Below are 17,823 nucleotides of genomic sequence, written 5' to 3'. Positions count from 1 at the left end.
AGCCAAAGTTAAAACTTGTTTTTCTGAAATAAACTCTTTTAGCACTGCAGTCCTCAACAGACATATACCCTTCTAGTGAACCTGAATGGGCATAATCTTGTTTAGGATTGAAGTGTTAGACTCTGCGGGAGAGTCTTCCTTTTCTTTGATATATTAATTGGAGGTTTTGTAATTAGGTTGTGTATGTTTACGTCTAGGGTTGCCAGGCTTGGCATGTACTATGTACTATGGTGGGAAGCCTCCTGCTGGCAGCTCTCTTTGCCTGCCATTGCTCACACGCCGTGTCTTCACCCCCAACCCTCTAGACGGTTGCCAGATGGGCAACCGTCTAGAAGGTTGGGGGTGAAGACACGGAGCGTGAGCAGTGGCAGGCAAAGAGAGCTGCCAGCAGGAGGCTTCCCACCATAGTGAGGGGCCTGGCTGTGCTTTTCTCATTTCCTTCCTATATTAAAAGTATTATGGAAATATTAAACATTATTTATTAGCAAGACCCTGAAATCATATTTCACTCTATTTAGGCCTATGGGTGTCTTTTTTTTTTTTAATCCCCTGAAGACAGGGTAGCTTTATTGATTTTTTGTTACACCCTACAAACTATAAAGAACAGAAAAGGGGAGGGAATAGCACCCTGCGATTAAAGAAAGTAAATATACCCACACTATGACTAAAAACCCAAGAAAGGAGATCTTTAGCTGTTAGTATCCAGTTATTTTTTCAAATCAAACATTTCATTTAAAGTCAATGAGTTAGAGAGTTAGTCAGTTCGTATTAGCAATTCAAGCCATTTCAAGTGCGTAGAAAGCGTCTTTCATCATCATCCACATTTGCGGGTATTCTTAAAGTCTTAGAGTTACTTTGGTTTTCTAAGTCTTAAATCATAGGTTTCTTTGGTAGGCACACCACCCGCAGCACCCAGATCTTCCTCCGAGTCCTTCTCTGCTTTATCTGCTCTGCCTCCTTGATATTGCTGGTCCACTTCTGCCGGTCCAAAGTGCCGTTTCATCCATTCTTCAGCCTTCAAAACCGAGTCAATCTTCTCCCTTTTATCTCTGTATTTAAACACAATACCTTCAGGAAAGCACCAGGAATATTGAATTTGGTTGATTTGTAGGAGTGAAACCAGTTCTTCAATCCCCTGAAACCTGAGTGTTTTATTAGCTTTCTCCATTTGAAGGTTCAAAAGCTTTTTTTCCTGGGAGTCTTGCCTCTGTTCCAACACTCCCACTCTCTTTTTCACTTTCTTGGTGTCGTGTGTGTTTTCTTTTATTTTCTCATCGGCTTGCCCTGCTCTCTTAGTTAACTCGGCAATCTGTTGTTGTTGCATTGCTAGATTTTGGTTTGAGACGGCCAACTGCTGGTTAATATCATCGTGTCTCTCATTAATCAGCTTGAGCAGTTCCGATAACATGGAAAACATGTCACTCATCTCTTCCGGTCTCGGACTGTGACCTGGCTTTATTGCCTTCGCAATCTTTTTCTGAGCGCCGGCCATTTTCGGCTTTGTTTACTTTAGAAGGACCTTTTCACCCTTCTCCAGAAACGCCCAGTCCACCTCTGCAAACTCAGCTAAGTCTCTTACGCACTTTAAAACTTCTTTCCCCCCACACCCCTTCAGTTGTTTAACTCAGTTCATTTGTTTATGCCGGGGGTTCCCTCCCGGCGTTGCTTTCAGTTAGCGGGGGACTCACTTTTAAGTTTTTCCGCTCAGAACACTCTCTGGTTCATTGCCGGTCCGTGTTCAGACCTCTTGTAGCATCGCAATCTCGCTGATCTCCTCAGCTTGTCCCGGCTGGCATCAACTATGCTCAGTTAAAAACTGAGCCACACAGTGGTCGGACCTTCGGGGCAAGAGAGCGCCTCAATTCTCTGGCATTGCGCCATCGAAGAGGTCGCCCCCCAGCGCCCCGTGACCTGGAGCCTTTCCCAAGGCTCGCCTGGGGGTGTCACTTGAGGTGGCACCCCTCCAAACCACTGGTGCACAAGTCTCCTCCCCAGAGGTAGGGGAATGAGACTGCCATCATTGAGCCACAGACTGGAAGTCCTCAGGCCTATGGGTGTCTGTTTACCCACAATATCAGTTTCTTTTCTGGAATGTAAAAATAATGTCCAGTAGTTGTATATGGATGTGGAGCTAGCAATAGGTTGTGTGCTTAGAGGTGGGGTAAGCGGGCTACAGCCAAAATTATTCTTGAAAAGAGTGTGACCAATTGCAACAAAATATGTTCAGTGTTATTTGTTTATTTATTTTCATTTATACCCTGCCTTTGTCTCCAGTTGGGACCCAGAGTAGTTTACATCGTTTTCCTTGTTAGCAGAATTCGAGAAATAATCCAATCCCACACTTGGGAGTTTACTTTCAATGACTTTTCCTGCAACAGGATTTGCAAAAAGACAATAACTAACTGCAGGCCACTAATACAACAGAGAGGCCTTCAAAGTACAAAGACTAATACATACTAACACACAGCAGAGGGAGGAAAACAAAAAGAGGTAGGCTGAACTGCGAGAGAAAACATTCAGCAAACCCAGAACACTAGAGAATGCACCACAGCTCCCTCTAGGGTACAAGTAGACTTCATGCCTTTGTCAGCCATATTGTACATTAATAAGACTCTTAGCAGGCTGTTGCTTCTCCAACATTCCTCACCTCCATTTTATCCTCACAACAACCCTGTGAGGTAGGTTAGTCTCCAAGTGTGTGACTGGGCCATGGTCACCCAGCAAGCTTCCATGACAGAGTGGGAATTTGACCCTGAATCTTCCAGATCCTACTCTGATACTCTGACCACTGCATAACCTGAGTAACGTTTGGATCTTCATGCAGTTTGCTAGAGAAAAACTAAAACAGCTAGCATGTTTAAAGGCCTTATCAATTATCGAAACAGACTTCCTTGAGTAGATATCAAAGTAACAAGGGCAGTATGGACAGTATGTGAAAACTTTTATGTTTTCCCCTCTCTTTTCTTTGCTTTGCGTTTGAAAATTGTCAGTGAGAGAAGGAAGGAAAGTACATTTCCAGAGTTCAGGACAAAAATCTTTGGGTGAAAATGTAAAATTAAAATATGATTCTGGTATACCATAAAATATGCTGCCGGCTTCTAAGTGGACACTGGGAGTGAGTATTTCCAGGGGTAACTGATTCATAAGTCAGTAATCATGTTAAATTGCTTTAAACAATCTGAAGCATAAGTGCACTGTGACTTGAGGTAAGCAGGAAAAGCGTGTAGCTTACTTTGTTCATTATCTAATTAGTTGGGACCATTTTTTGTGCTATGACTTTTAACAGATGTTTGTTACATCCCTGTTTCAAGTACCCTTCAAAACTGTAGCATTTGAAGCATATACGTAGTTTTTACCTCAGCATTTTAATAAGGGTTTTCGTGGGAAACCATATACATCCACACATTTAGTTTCCTTAAACATTTATAGCTTTAGCAGGTACACAACACAGATCTGTGTATGAGTAATGAGAGGGAGTCGTGTGAAATAAGTATTATCAGATCGCTTACTTAAGGCACTTAAGGCATATCCTTTTCTCTTGCCTCTTTTCTGGCTAGCTGTTCGTAGTATGCTAACAGAAGTTTTCACAGGTATGACTTACCAATTCAACAGGCATGTTTTGTGGCTAGCATACAGATTCACACACACAAATATGCATACCCTTAGCTTAGGGTTGTCAACTCTAGATTGGAAAATACGTGGAGATTTTAGGGAGAGGAACCTGAGGAGGGTGGGGTTTGGGGAGGGGAGGGACTTCAATGGGGTTTAATGTCATAGTTTCCACCACCCAAAGCAGCTATTTTTTCCAGGTGAACTGATCTCTGTTGCCTGGAGATAGGGTTCCCAGACTCCTGGTGGAGTCAGGGGTTTCCCGCTGTCAGGCCCCAATTCCCAGCTGCCAATCAGTTGGCTGGCGAGGGGAACTTACCCCCAAAAAGTAGGAGGTTCTGCCAACGTGCAGCGATGTGCCTGCAATGCTGCCGAGGTAACCCAGAAGTAACACATAACACAGGACATTGGGGTGATGCTCTGGAATGAGCAAAACCTCTATGGTAAATTTGGCTTCTGCTAAATACCAGAGCATCACCTCAATGTCTCAGAAGTGATGGCATCACTTCTGGGTCATGTGGGCAGTGATATGGGCATGTTGCTGCACCTCAGCACAGCCTCCCTCCTGCTCCCAGTAAGTTTCCCAAAGTCCCCTGCCAGTTGCCCAAAGGATCAGATGTAATCCCAGAAGATCTCGAACCACCACTTGGAAACTGAATTCCAAAAACAACATCCGTGACAAAAATAATGAAGAGTCAATAAAGATAAGTTGCAAAATTGTTTACTGTAGTAATTTCTGTAGAAAATGTTCTTCTGTTATCTCTCACACGCTAATGAATATTGTGCAATGGACAATTTGTTTCACAATATTTGCTTTATCTGAACATGTAGCAATCCCAATTTTTATCAATCACTATTTATCAACTCCTGAAGGAAACATTCCATGTTGACTCTCTAATAACAGAACCCAAGGTCTTCACAATGTATTAGCTGGATTCTCAAAAGCCTTAGAGAGTCAACATGGAATGTTTCCTTCATGAGTTGATAAGTAGTGATTGATAAGAACTGGGATTGCTACATGCTCAGATAAAGCAAATATTGTGAAACGAATTGTTCATTGTGCAGTATTCGTTAGCATGTGGGCAATAATAGAAGAACATTTTCTACAGAAATTAATACAGGAAACAATTTTGCAACTTATCTTTATTGACCATTATTTTTGTCATGGATGTTGTTTTTGGAATTCCACTTCCTCCCGTGATCTCTCATTTTTGGCTACCACTTGGAAACTGGCAGTCCTTCCTTAGCTCCAGGTAGACAGCTTGTAAGTTTACTGAGCCATGGTGTGTGTGGTGGGGGGCTACTGTATGTGGTTGAGGGGCTGCATTCAGCTTAGTGGACAGGAGACTGAAGTTGGTTCTCAGTTCCTTATTTATTCCTTATTTGTGACTTTATTCATTAATTCAACCAAAACCATTGAGAATAGTTTAAAAGCTCTGAAACCCAAAATAAGGTTTGAACCAGTGTCCCCTCTAAGCTGAGTTAGTGTGAGCTAGCTCACAGTTTTTTAGCCTGCAGCTCACACATTTTTGTCTTAGCTCAGGAAGTATGGCTCCAGAGCAAACTAATTTGTGCAGTAGCCAAGTTGCTTGCCCACAACTTTAATGCCAGTAGCTCACAAAGTAGAATTTTTGCTCACAAGACTACAGCTTGGACGGAACATTGGTTTGGACCACCATAAATCATACATCCACACATTCATCCTCATTTAGTGGACCCCATGTTTTTCAGAACTGTGCTATCCCAAGACATAAATTAGAAAGGAAGGATATTAAACTTATGAGTTGAGGAAGTTTATTGTCACAAAACAATTATTTTGTAGGTCTGGTATTTCAACACTTCTCTAAAGTCATATTTGTAAAATTAGAAGTACAATAAAATTCGTGAACTTTGTTGCTAGGCAGCGAACAATATTATGCAGATCCCCTCAAAAAAGATCAAGAAGATGCGGGGGAAATTGGGTTAAGCTGCGGGGCAAAATGTGGCTGCACAGCATGTAGTGGGAAATTGACACGTAGAATGGGGGGGAGGAAGAGCGAGGACGGAGCAGCAGCTAGTGGGAAATTGGTCTAACTTTTGCTTACTACATAATGTTTTCTTTGCATTCAACTTTTATTTTTTCCTACTGCTCAGATGGCAGAAAATAAGATACAAGTACTAAGGTAGGATAGAATGAAGCAGTTGGTAGCTCTTGGTTGAGTACTGGGTATATTTATTATTTTTCTTGTGGGAAACTAAGGCATTTATATGTAAGCATTCCTTAAATATTCCAAATAGTATAATTTTATTTACCAAGCTATAAATAATGTATTTTACGTTGCTGAATCAGTAAAAAATTTTTAGGTTTAATTGGAAATTAGTATTATATACATTTCATTTTTTTGGCAAATATTTTTTCAGGGAAAAAAAAATCCTCTGTGGCTTTAAAATTTCCAAGAATTTTACATCTCTGCATCTTCCTACCCACTTTAAGTAGCTTTCCAGAAAAGATGGAGAAATCTTCCATAGCTTATATCCTTTGCATTTCAAGAATAGGAAAGAAAATACTAATAACCAAACGCTGAATGTTCAGATGCCACACAATAGACCACCATCTATATTGTAAGACACTGAAAGATTTGGTAGTGGTGCTGATTGTGGTAAAAATTCTCAGGCATTGGCTGTGCTGTCCATATGTCCCAGGTGGGTCACTGGTTGCAAATGGCTGACTTGCTGAGATCCTAGAGAAAGGCAGGGCAGGAAATAAGAATGTGTGGAAGGAACAGGCAGAGTGTAAGAAGGCAACCTAGGTGAGGTGTAATACCTCCACAGGACCTGGAACCAGGGCTATTTTTGGGCAGGAACGCACAGGAACGGAGTTCCGGCTGGCTCCCAAGTTGGCCATGCCCAGCAGGAACTCATTAGCATAATAGGCCATACCCAACAGCAGAAACTCATTAGGATTGGGTACATTAGGGGTGTGTGGCCTAACATGCAAAGGAATTCCTGCTACAAAAAAGCCCTGGGTTTTGACAACAAACAAGGTAAACAGAATAACAAGCAAAAGGTGGATGTGGCTGGATAACCACACTTCTGGCAACATGGGGGTGCGGCCTAATATGCTAATATGCTGTGCTGTCATTAAGGGTGTGGCCTAATATGCTAATGAGTGTCTGCTGTTGGGTGTGGTCTATTATGCTAATGAGTTCCTGCTGGGCTTTTTCTACAAAAAGAGCCTTGCCTGAAACCAATCCAGAACAGAACTTATTAGAACCTTGGAAAGGACTGGTCTGGGCTCTGCTAGGCCATAACCAGCTATAGCCAGCAAATAATATGATATGAAAAGTGAATCTAAAGCAAAGGCTTTTTCTTTAAAGTAGGGTTGCTAAGTCCCTTTGTACTCACCGGCAAGGGAGGCTCTGCCAGCTCCGGATGCGCGCGCGCGCAAAGCATTGGTGACCGTAATCTTCGTGGGGGCGGCGGGGCTTCAGCCCCCGCCGAAATTTTCAGGAAAGTGCTCAGCCTCCCCCGGGAGCCACCCTTGCTCCTAGCACAGCAATGCCTCTGGCCCAGCCCCAGCCCCCCCCGGGAAATTGGAAAGTCTACACCCTTGTTTAACATAATCCTTTAAAGTAGGGCTGCCAAGTGGGGGCCAAGTGCCAACTTGGCAGCCCTACTTTAAAGGATTATGTTAAAATAACTATACAATACAATAAGGGAACGTCACCAACTTCACATCTCCTCAAAATATAAGATAAGGAATGTTGAAACAAGGAGTCTTCTAGATTAATGAGAACATGAGGCAAATGAAAAAGAGAATGGACATAAAGGAGATGTGGTCAGGAACTGCAGAAGGGAGAGAGGCTGAAATTCACAATTTAATTTTGAATAGTTAGGTCTGGCTATAGATGTATTTTAGTGCTCAAATGTTTCGAGTGCTATATAGTGAGAGCCCTTGTTCAGCTGCTCATGCTTACTTCAAGGGAAACATACTTTTGTATGCCACAAATCATGCCTGAAAGTTTCTGCACTGGGCAAATTCTGTGATTCAGGAAATGTTTTTAGATCCTGTAAAGGCTTGAGTAAACTGACCAATTTATCAAGAGAACCTTCAGAAATCTGTGTCAGTAACAAAGGATTTGTTGTTGTTGTTGTTTAGTCACACAGTCTAGTCCAACTCTTTGTGACCTCATGGACCACATCACGCCAGGCCCTCCTGTCATCCACCATCCTCTGGAATTTGCTCAATTTTATGTTCATTGCATTGGTAACACCAGGGCTATTTTTGGGCAGGAACGCACAGGAACGGAGTTCCGACTGGCTCCTGAGTTGGCCACACCCAGCAGGAACTCATTAGCATAATAGGCCACACCCAACAGCAGAAACTCATTAGAATTAGCTACATTAAGGGTGTGTGGCCTAACATGCAAAGGAGTTCCTGCTACAAAAAAAGCTCTGGGTTTTGACAACACGGTAAATAGAATAAGAAGCAAAAGGTGGGTGTGGCTGGATGACCACACTTGGGGTAACATGGGGGTGCGGCCTAATATGCTAATATGCTGTGCTGTCATCAAGGGTGTGGCCTAATATGCTAATGAGTGTCTGCTGTTGGGTGTGGTCTATTATGCTAATGAGTTCCTGCTGGGCTTTTTCTACAAAAAAAGCCATGGGTAACACTGTCTATGTACATCCCTTGCCGTCCCCTTCTTCTGTTATTTCCATCTTTCCCAGCATCCAGTGAGTGCTCCCTTCTCTTTTGGTGGCCAAAGTATTCGAGCTTCAGTTTTAGTATCTGACCTTCCAGGGAACAGTCAGGTTTGATTTCCTTTAGGATTGACTGATTTGATCTCCTTGCAGTCCAAGGGACTCTCAAGAGTCTTCTCCAGCACCATAATTCAAAAGCAAACAAAAGATACCATGTATGAAATCAGCCTCTCTCTTTTTAATCCTATTTTTCCCCAGTTTCATTCCATCTTTGTTTGGAGTAATATGTGACACTGTGCCTGGAAGCCAGAAACTGTTTAACTCTTCTCTTTTTGTTTAGTTCATCTATACCACAATGGCCAGAATTTTCTGACAGAAGAAACATTCTGTACAAGTGTTAAGGATGGGATGTTTTGACTTCAGTTTGTGGGATGAGGAGACATACTCCATCTGAACAAATACACCTGCAGGATCAGTAACTGTTTCAAGATCTGACATAGCCCAAAAATATAAAGGTAGGACATGTAAATCAAACTGTGGGAGCTATGAAAACTAGCAGTCAATAAAAACAGTAAACCTATCAAAATCTTCTCTTGTCATCTTGATTCTTGCTGTCTTTACTTCCCTTACAACCATCCACCTTGGCCTCCTAACTTCCAGTTCACTGGCTCTTCCTTAGTGTTGCCAAGTCGTTCTGACTCACCGGTGGGGGAGCGTTGCTTCGGTCTGGGAAGTGACATTGGGGGCGTGGCCCAGATTGTCGGGGGGGGAACCATATGGATTTCCCCCTGACGATCTGGGCCACGCCCCCAACGTGCTTTATGTCATGCGTCACCTCTGGTGATGCAGCTTCGGGGGGCAGACTTCCCTCCGGGACCCGATTCCGCCATGGCGGAAATCGAGCCTCCAAAGCGGGGGTTTCCCCGCCCCCTGCCCCCACTTGTCAGCCCTACTCTTCCTTCCTCTTACATTTTCAGACACTTTGTTTTTCCAGGCCCCACTAGAGGTTTATCTGTTCTCTTTTTTTCTTACATGGCATTCTTGGGCAGCAAATGTTCATGCCCCAAGTTGGAAAGACACTCTCTCTATTGCTGTATCAAAGGCCTCATGGCTAGTGATAACTGAGGACCTGTTGTTTCAAAAATGTAGTAAAATTCCATCTGGGACCACTCAAAACAGAATCATGGTAATGGCCATAGCTCTGCCTTATATCAGAGCAATCCTATGCATGTGTACTCAGAAGTAAGTCTCATTTTATTCAGTGGGGCTTGCTCCCAGTTAAGTGTTCTTAGGATTGCAGTCTGTATATTCCAGTCATTTTAGGTATGGGAGGCCAGTTAGGGCTACTCACTTTCAATTCTACTTGGCTTCCAGAATTTTGGAAGGGATTTATCTGTTGATGTCAGTGGCTACCCTATGGATGACCTATTAAACTCCTGGAACAGAAGCTTGACCCTGGCCATTGACACAGCAGCTCCTATATGTCCTCTTCACTTGTACTATAAACATGTTTCTTTGCCATGTACTTGCAAAAGTAGGAGATGGTTGAATTAACAAACGAGTGTTTTATGTACATGTTTGTTTTCTTTTTGTTTTGCAGGTCATTCTTATGCAATAGGCTAAAAGTAACTTAAATGTGCAGGATGAAAAAATGGCACAGGCACGGCTGGTACCACCAGGACCTGACAGCTTCCACTATTTTACTAGAGAATCTCTTGCAGCTATTGAAAAACGTTGTGCAGAGGAGAAAGCTAAAAAGCCCAAACAAGATCATGCAGATGATGATGATGAAAATGGCCCCAAGCCAAATAGTGACTTGGAAGCAGGAAAAACGCTTCCATTTATATATGGAGACATTCCTCCGGGAATGGTGTCCGAACCTTTGGAAGACCTTGACCCATATTATAGCAATAAAAAAGTGAGTGTTTATTAACACTGGATGGACTCTGGATGTTTTGTCTAAATTTTCCAAATGTTTACCATTAAGTTGATTTCTGAGAGCTTATCAGTGTTTACCAGTATCAGTAACTTTCTCTCTGCTTATGCTTGACTTCAGCTGCTCTGTATTCTGTAATATAGCTGGAGTTTCACAAAGACCTTCAAAATAGTTTTACTCTTTGTAGAATTATTGTACAGAGGAGGAGCTTTAGTTTAATCATCACAATTTATGCTGAAGTAACATGTCTGGCCTTGAAAAACCAATGGGGTTGCCATAACTCAGATGGGACTTGACAGCTCTTTCCGCCACCACCAAGGCAGCCTTTTCTGACAGACCCACAACTAGCTAATTTTACACCTAAGACAAGAATACAGAATTGTGCCCTCTTTACTAGTTATTTTGGTAGAAAGGGAAATACAAAGATAACAAGAGTAATAATAACACCATGCTTATTGTAGTTATACTTTTTCTCCACCTCTCAGCTTTGAGCTCCTGAGGCAAGCACCTCCCTTGCCTTGCCTTGTTACAGCTCCGTTTTCCAGTCAAGAACCCAAGTCTAATACCCAGCTGCAACCTGGTTCCATGCTTCAGTTTTTATACTCCTTCTCTGTTCATGGTGACCAGGTACAAAGGAGGACTGTTATATATTTTAATAGTTCTCGTTATATGACTATTAAATAGTTATATAAAACTATTGGATACTTAATAGCAGGGCTATTTTTGGGCAGGAACGCACAGGAATGGAGTTCCGGCTGGCTTCAGAGTTGGCCACGCCCACTCCAGCCCAAACCACTGCATGCGTGGCTACAGAGGGAAGGCCTGGAGAGTAACCCCCCCCAGTGACTCCAAGGCGGGCAGGCCGGGGGGAGCATGGAAGGATCGGAGAGGCATTTAAATGCCTCCCCGTGCCATCCCCGGCCTGTCCAAGGGCTGGCTTGCCTGGGCTTCCTGCAGCCACGAGGCACCCGGGCAAGCCAAGGGAAGGCAGTTTGCGAGCAATTAAGCATGTATAATCCCACTGGTCTTTCTAATAGTATTTAAATTCTTTAGCAAGAGATGCTCTTGTACTTTATTTCCCATCAACAAATACGTAACTACAAGTTCTGTTGTTGTTAACAATAATGTCCATTAACTTGCATGTGACATGGATCTGAGTCCACTTTCCATGGGAACTATACTACTGATCAGCAAGAACCTTTTCTTCTATTGAAATTGCAGTGGAACATCAAACTGTACAAAATAATTGTTTGCATATGATACATAATGATTTTTTTTCATTATGTGTTCTTTTTATTTTCCAGACCTTCATAGTATTGAATAGAGGGAAGGCAATTTTCCGATTCAGCGCCACATCTGCCTTGTACATTTTAACACCTTTCAATCCCCTCAGAAAAATTGCTATTAAAATTTTGGTACATTCATATCCTAGTATAAAAATAACAATGTTGTCCTAAGTAGAGTTACAGTGTTCTAAGCCTATTCACATCAGAAGACTTAGAAGGGTGTAACTTTGTTTAGGATGTCACTCTAGGTATCCTTGTTGGTAGTTTGATGACATTAGGTCTCTAACAAATTATATGCAACTGAGAAACACCCACATAATACATTGCGTATTCCTTTCCTGATCATATTTACTGCTTTAGTATTGTCAAATGGTAATTCTAGATTTATTATCTAGATTCTTAATGTACATATTCACAGTAATGCCCATGAATAAAAATAGTTTTTATTTGATTAGATATATGAAATTCTGAACTTGATTGCTCATGTTTTTAAAGGATCGGCTATGAACATAATTAAAGCCTTATCTCTGTGGTACCTGGATCACAGTGAGATGTTTCAGCCAAATGAGAAAACACTGTGACAGTTAGTGTGGGACATATGGAGGAAGGTTGTGGAAGTGGAAATGGTGCATGGAGTGGTTGGAGTGAAGAGGAGTGAAAAAACTGGAAGAAATTATGATCCACACTATTTTTGTTAATGCCAATATTTTTCTTGTATTAGTACATTTTTAAACCCTAGCCTTCCTCTAAAGAGTCTAAGGATAGCATATATGATTCTTCCTTCCTGGTTTTAGTCTCATAATAACCCTTTTCTGTATGTTAGGCTGAGTGGTTGGCTGTGGTGTTTTCCCTCGCCAACTTATGTAAAAGTTCCACCTGTGCTTCCTCATTGTCAATTTGGCGCTTCAAAGCTTCCTGTAATCTATTAATAAACTCAATGTATGGCTCAGTAGCCTTCTGCCTGATACTTGAGAAGGTTTGTTGTGGCTTGCCAGAGGCTGGAACTCTCTGAAAAGCCCTGAAGGCACACCCAGAGGAGACCTCCAGTGTAGCTGCAGGCAGAACTATTTGCTGAATGGGCTGGGCAAAGTCTCCATGGCCATAAAGCTGTTCGGCCGTATAGGCGCCATTAGAGGCTCGTCCCCTAACTAAACATTGTTGTTGAAATTCACTGTCCCACACCACATATTGAGCTGGAGATAAAAGCATGCGGCATGTTGTTTTCCAATCCTCAGGGACCAGAGTATGATTTCTCATTAAAGCCTCTAACATCCCTTGTACATAAGTACTTTGTAAACCCATATCCCGAATCCCTTTGCGCAATTCTGTTAAAATAGGATAGGAAATGGGTCTATATTCCACAATGTTATTCCCAGCATTATCCTGGTCTCCAGTTAGATGCACAGGACACACTGATAACATTTCAGAAATCTCTTTGATTTCATCCAAGGAAGGGTTCTGATTCTTTAAATGATCCATCAGCACACTTCTTGGAGTGGCATGTGGAGGAGTGGGAAGAGAAAGCTGTTGCTTATCAGGTGGAGCTGTTGGCAACAGGCTCGGGGGGGGGCGGGGGGAGGGTAGGCCTCCAAGGGCAGAGCTGGAGCTGAAGGCAGAGGGGGATAAAGTATAAGAGACTGTGGTGGTTTAGGCAGAAGCAATTGAGCTCCCTGGCAATAGGCAGGGGCCCCCTCTTCACTGCATTTCAAAGATGCTAGCGAAGAGACAGGTATTAAAATTTTGGTACATTCATATCCTTTTCAAGTAGTTGATTTCACATGTTTGAAAATAAATTTGAAATGTTTTCCAACATCATTTTTTTGGGGGAAAGGAGCATGTTTAGAAGTAAGTATAAAAATAACAATGTTGTCCTAAGTCCTACAGTGTTCTAAGCCCAGTCTTTAAGCCTGAGAGACCCCCCCTCCGGGTACCAGGGGCAACGGCTCTGAATTTCCAAAAGCAATTGAGTTAAACTCGCTGAAGACACTGGCCTGCCAGCCTTCTGCGTGAGAAATTGCAGCTCTTTTAAATGTGTTTGCTGTGGGAGTGCTAGTTTGAGACCCATTATCTCACCAATGAGGGGCCGTGAAAACACGACGAAGTGCACTGTGGGGTCTTTTGCCAGATGGTTGATGAGATGGATTCTTCCTCGAATAAAAAGTTTTTATTTGATTAGATATATGAAATTCTGAACTTGATTGCTCATGTTTTTAAAGGATCGGCTATGAACATAATTAAAGCCTTATCTTTGTGGAACCTGGATCACAGTGAGATGTTTCAGCCAAATGAGAAAACACTGTGACAGTTAGTGTGGGACATATGGAGGAAGGTTGTGGAAGTGGAAATGGTTCATGGAGGTTGGAGTGAAGAGGAGTGAAAAAACTAGAAGAAATTGTTATCCACACTATTTTTGTTAATGCCAGTATTATTCTTGTATTAGTACATTTTTAAATCCTGGCCTTCCTCTAAAGAGTCTAAGGATAGCATATATGATTCTTCCTTCCTGGTTTTAGTCTCATAATAACCCTTTTCGGTAGATTAGGCTGAGTGGTTGGCCCAAAGTGGAAATTTGAACCTGGGTCTCTGAGATCTTAGTCCATCAGTTTAGCTAATACATTACATGGCTCTTTCTATTATGCTGTTGTGAACATGGATGACAAGTGTGTCTGGAAAAATAAAAGACTGAATAAAACTTAGGAAGTCAATACCTCTGCAATAATTCTTTTATATTCAGTAATCTGTAATAATTCTGTAAAAAATCAAAAAAATGTAAGAAAAATCTGCCCTGACCTGGTTAATATCTGCGTAGGATCCCACCAAGGGATACCAGGGTCTCTACACAGAGGCAGGCAATGGGAAACTGCCTCTGAATGTCTCTTGCATTGTAAACCCTTCAGGGTCGCCATAGATCAGCTGCAACTTGACTGCAAAAAACCCCCAAACTTATGCGTCAAATTGATTTTTTGCAAAAAAAATATCTTCTGTTACAAAGTTAGGACTAGTCCGCACACAAGGCATACAGAGTTATCTTCCATTGTATGTACTTGCAGGCATGTCGAGAGCATAACCTATTGACTTATAGAGCCATAGAGACCTGGCAGCAACTTCTACAATTTCCACAGGAACATTTGTAGCTAATGCTACAATAAAATTGCTGTTAACAGTCCCACAAGGCTTTTACCTGTCTTGCTGCAATAGATGTAATACGGCTGTCCTTCAGCATTCTGACATTCATTTACTGTATTAGAACCCGGTGTATGCAAGACTTATTTGAGTGGGTGCTGCGTGTGATTTCACTTTGTGTCATAGGGTGCCCTATTTAATGCTGATGCTCCTTGACTGTGCTTTACATTATTCAGCATGCTTATTATGTGCACTATTTTGACCAATTGTGTATTTATGACTATGAGCAACCCTCCGGAATGGACGAAGAATGTAGAGTAAGTCATTACCTTTGAAAAGTTGCAATCAATTTTGTTTCGATGTTGTTGCAGTTTGTGAATTTTTGTCGATTGTCTCCATAATATTTTCCCACAATATGGGTTGGATCCCACAATCCATCAGCAGAAGACTTCAATGGTTGTTGATCTTTCCTGCTTTCTCCTTGCCTAGTAGTACCTGCTAGTCTTGGGAAGGTTTATTCCAGAGGCAGCAGGATTTGTGTGGCCTAATAGCCACGCATGTTGGGAGGGGAAAGGGGCAAAATATCCTTTTTTGTCTCTTCCATCAGCACCAACCCTATGAATTATGGGGGGTTCATCCTTTTTCTCACTCAAAATCCTCCTCCTCCTCTTCTGCATTTTCATTTGTTGCAGAGGTTCATGGCAGCTTAAGTGGTTGAGTCCACACACACCCCTTTTATCTTCATAACAACTCTGTGACATAAATTAGGCTGAGATGTAGGGACTGGCCCAAAGCCACCAAGGAGTTTCATGGCACACTGGGGAATAGAACCCAGGCTTGCCAATCCTGCTATCACTGTAACAGCTGTATATTTCCAATTCCCCTGTAATATGTGGCACAGTTAGTTTGAAATCTGAATTTGTTTCTGCCTAAATCGTTTGGTAGTGTATTACAGTGTGCTGTTTGGAATAGTGGGGGGAGAAGATGATTCAGTCTGAAGGTCAAACTTGACCTGATGGAGATCATAGAGCTTTTTAAAGGGAAATGACAGGCATGCAGAAGCCCTATTCAAACTGGGGCCACATAGAGGGAGGAAAGCTTGGCTTTGATACCCTTGCACAGTTTGGCTAAACCCCCTCCTCCACACATCTCCAATCTGAATCAGGCTCCCACACGGCTATAATTGTATCCTCCTTGTGTCCTTTTTAACTTCAGTCAGGGAATTCCTAGAATCTTGACTGTTCTGACCCTGCAATTCATGATTAACAGGCTATTAGTACTTGCTTTAGTCTACCCACTCTATAGCCTTTGTTATTTAAGAGGGTTGTTCTCAAACCTTAGAGCCCCTGAGATTTTTTAACACAACACGAAGAGCCATTTATACCAAGTACTATAAATGGGAAAGAGACCTTTAGAGGCACTGAACAAAACATGCAAGTTATTTTATTTATTTAAAACATTTATTAGCCATCCTTCTTCCTTATAGGAACTCAAGGTAAATAATAATAAACCCCAATAAAAACATAAAATACATAAAAACACTAGTTAAAATCAATCATTTAAAACTTTGGGTAGGCGGACGAATGAATCAAATGCCATCCTAAATAAATAAAACTCACTTCAGCTGCCTCCTAAAGATAGAGAGTGAGGGAGCCAGGCATATCTCCCTGGGGAGGCTGTTCCTAATTGTGCCTTCCCTTCCCAAAAGAGCTTCCATTCTGTGTTCGATGGGGTAGACAGTGGATACATCGGTGGGGTTGCCAGCTCTAGGTTGGAAAATACTTGGGGATTTGGGGGGTGGAGCCTGAGGAGGGCAGGCTTTGGGGAGGGGAGGGATTTCAATGGGGTACGATGCCATAGAGTCCACCTTCCAAAGCGGCCACTCTTTCTAGGTGAACTGATCTCTGTCTCCTGGAGATCACAGTAGCGGGAGATCTCTAGCCACACCCTGGAGGTTGTTAAAATGATCAGTGAAGAATGCAGAGGTCATTTCGGGGGGGATCGCGGGGGAACGCAGTTCCCCCGGGTGAGGTGCAGGGGGCGGGGCACATGATGAAGCCCTGCCCCCTGCTTCCAGCTGCCCCGCTTCCGGCCCTCATTCAGCCAGGAGGAGGCAGGAGAAGAGGGAGGGTAAGTTGCTTCCTCCCCGCCTCTCCCCACCCCTGCCTGCCTGGGGCCAGGGAGGGCCTTGGCGGGGCTTCCTCGCACTCCTGCTGGCCTTGCAGGTCCACCGCCGGGCCCCTGATGTCAGGGGGTGTGGCATATGCTAATGAGTTATGCTAATGAGTCCCCCTAGCTCTTTTTCTACGAAATGACCCCTGGAAGAATGAATATTTGTGAGAGAAAGTCTGGCAGTAATGGAGGTGTGGTCAAGGCCCAATGTAAGAATTTTGAAGGTGGGTCTTAAGGAAACACTTGTTGCAGAAGAGGGAAATAGTATGAAAAGCGGGGAAGAGGAAGCTGGATAGCAGGAGATCCAATTATAAGAGAAGGCATTCAAGGAAACTGAAGGAGGCATCCAGTATGTCTGAAGCTGTTGCACGTATCATTCATCCATTGTAGAGGATAAAATGAATTCACAATAAAGTGTTCAATGTAAATAAAATTACTTAGGAAAACATATTTGGGTCCAGTGATTATTTGAACCACATTGTGCTCCAAAATATCAGTAGAACATCTAGCTTATGTAAAGATGCTTTGAACCTGTGGGGAAGAACTGAGTGTCTAACATGAGGCATGCCATATTTTTTTTTCTTGCTAGGTACACATTCACTGGAATTTATACCTTTGAATCACTTATAAAAATTCTTGCAAGGGGCTTCTGTTTAGAAGGCTTCACTTTTCTTCGAGACCCTTGGAACTGGCTCGACTTCAGTGTCATTGTGATGGCGTAAGTGGTTTGACTATTAAAAAAAAGAACTTATAAGGGCATGAAATTAGTGTCAGCATGTACCATACCAGAAGGCATGCATGCATTAACTTAGGGAAAAGTCCTGCTAGCAGTGAGGTTGCTTCACTACATGTTATCCCATTTTTAGTTCACTTTATGGAAAAACACCGCAAAAGTGTTTAAGGTGTATGATCCATTACTTACTTGCTTTTTAGGAATGCTAATTTCATGTCCTGCGGTCCTTATCCATACTAGAATGGAAACTATCATTTTGACTTCGTGCCACTTTATTAAAT

General features: G+C 42.5%; 1 protein-coding gene across 7 annotated transcripts in view; it reads left to right on the top strand.

Annotated features, from left to right (window-relative positions):
* Window positions 1–9,943: 9,943 nt before the first annotated feature.
* The window catches only part of LOC107120658 (sodium channel protein type 2 subunit alpha), a 91,400-nt gene continuing 83,520 nt past the window's right edge, over window positions 9,944–17,823 (top strand). For all 7 annotated transcript variants that reach the window (XM_015423416.1, XM_015423414.1, XM_015423411.1 and 4 more), the window contains exons 1-4: window positions 9,944–10,210; window positions 11,533–11,651; window positions 14,865–14,954; window positions 17,399–17,527. In XM_015423416.1, coding sequence (XP_015278902.1) covers window positions 9,944–10,210; window positions 11,533–11,651; window positions 14,865–14,954; window positions 17,399–17,527 — 605 coding nt within the window. The remainder of the gene's footprint in view (window positions 10,211–11,532; window positions 11,652–14,864; window positions 14,955–17,398; window positions 17,528–17,823) is intronic.

The sequence above is a fragment of the Gekko japonicus genome, unplaced genomic scaffold (genome assembly GCF_001447785.1).
Source record: "Gekko japonicus isolate JY-2015 unplaced genomic scaffold, Gekko_japonicus_V1.1 scaffold1934, whole genome shotgun sequence".
In the NCBI taxonomy this organism is placed as follows: domain Eukaryota; kingdom Metazoa; phylum Chordata; class Lepidosauria; order Squamata; family Gekkonidae; genus Gekko; species Gekko japonicus.
Note: the sequence above shows the minus strand (reverse complement) of the source record. Positions and strands in the feature narration are given on the sequence as shown.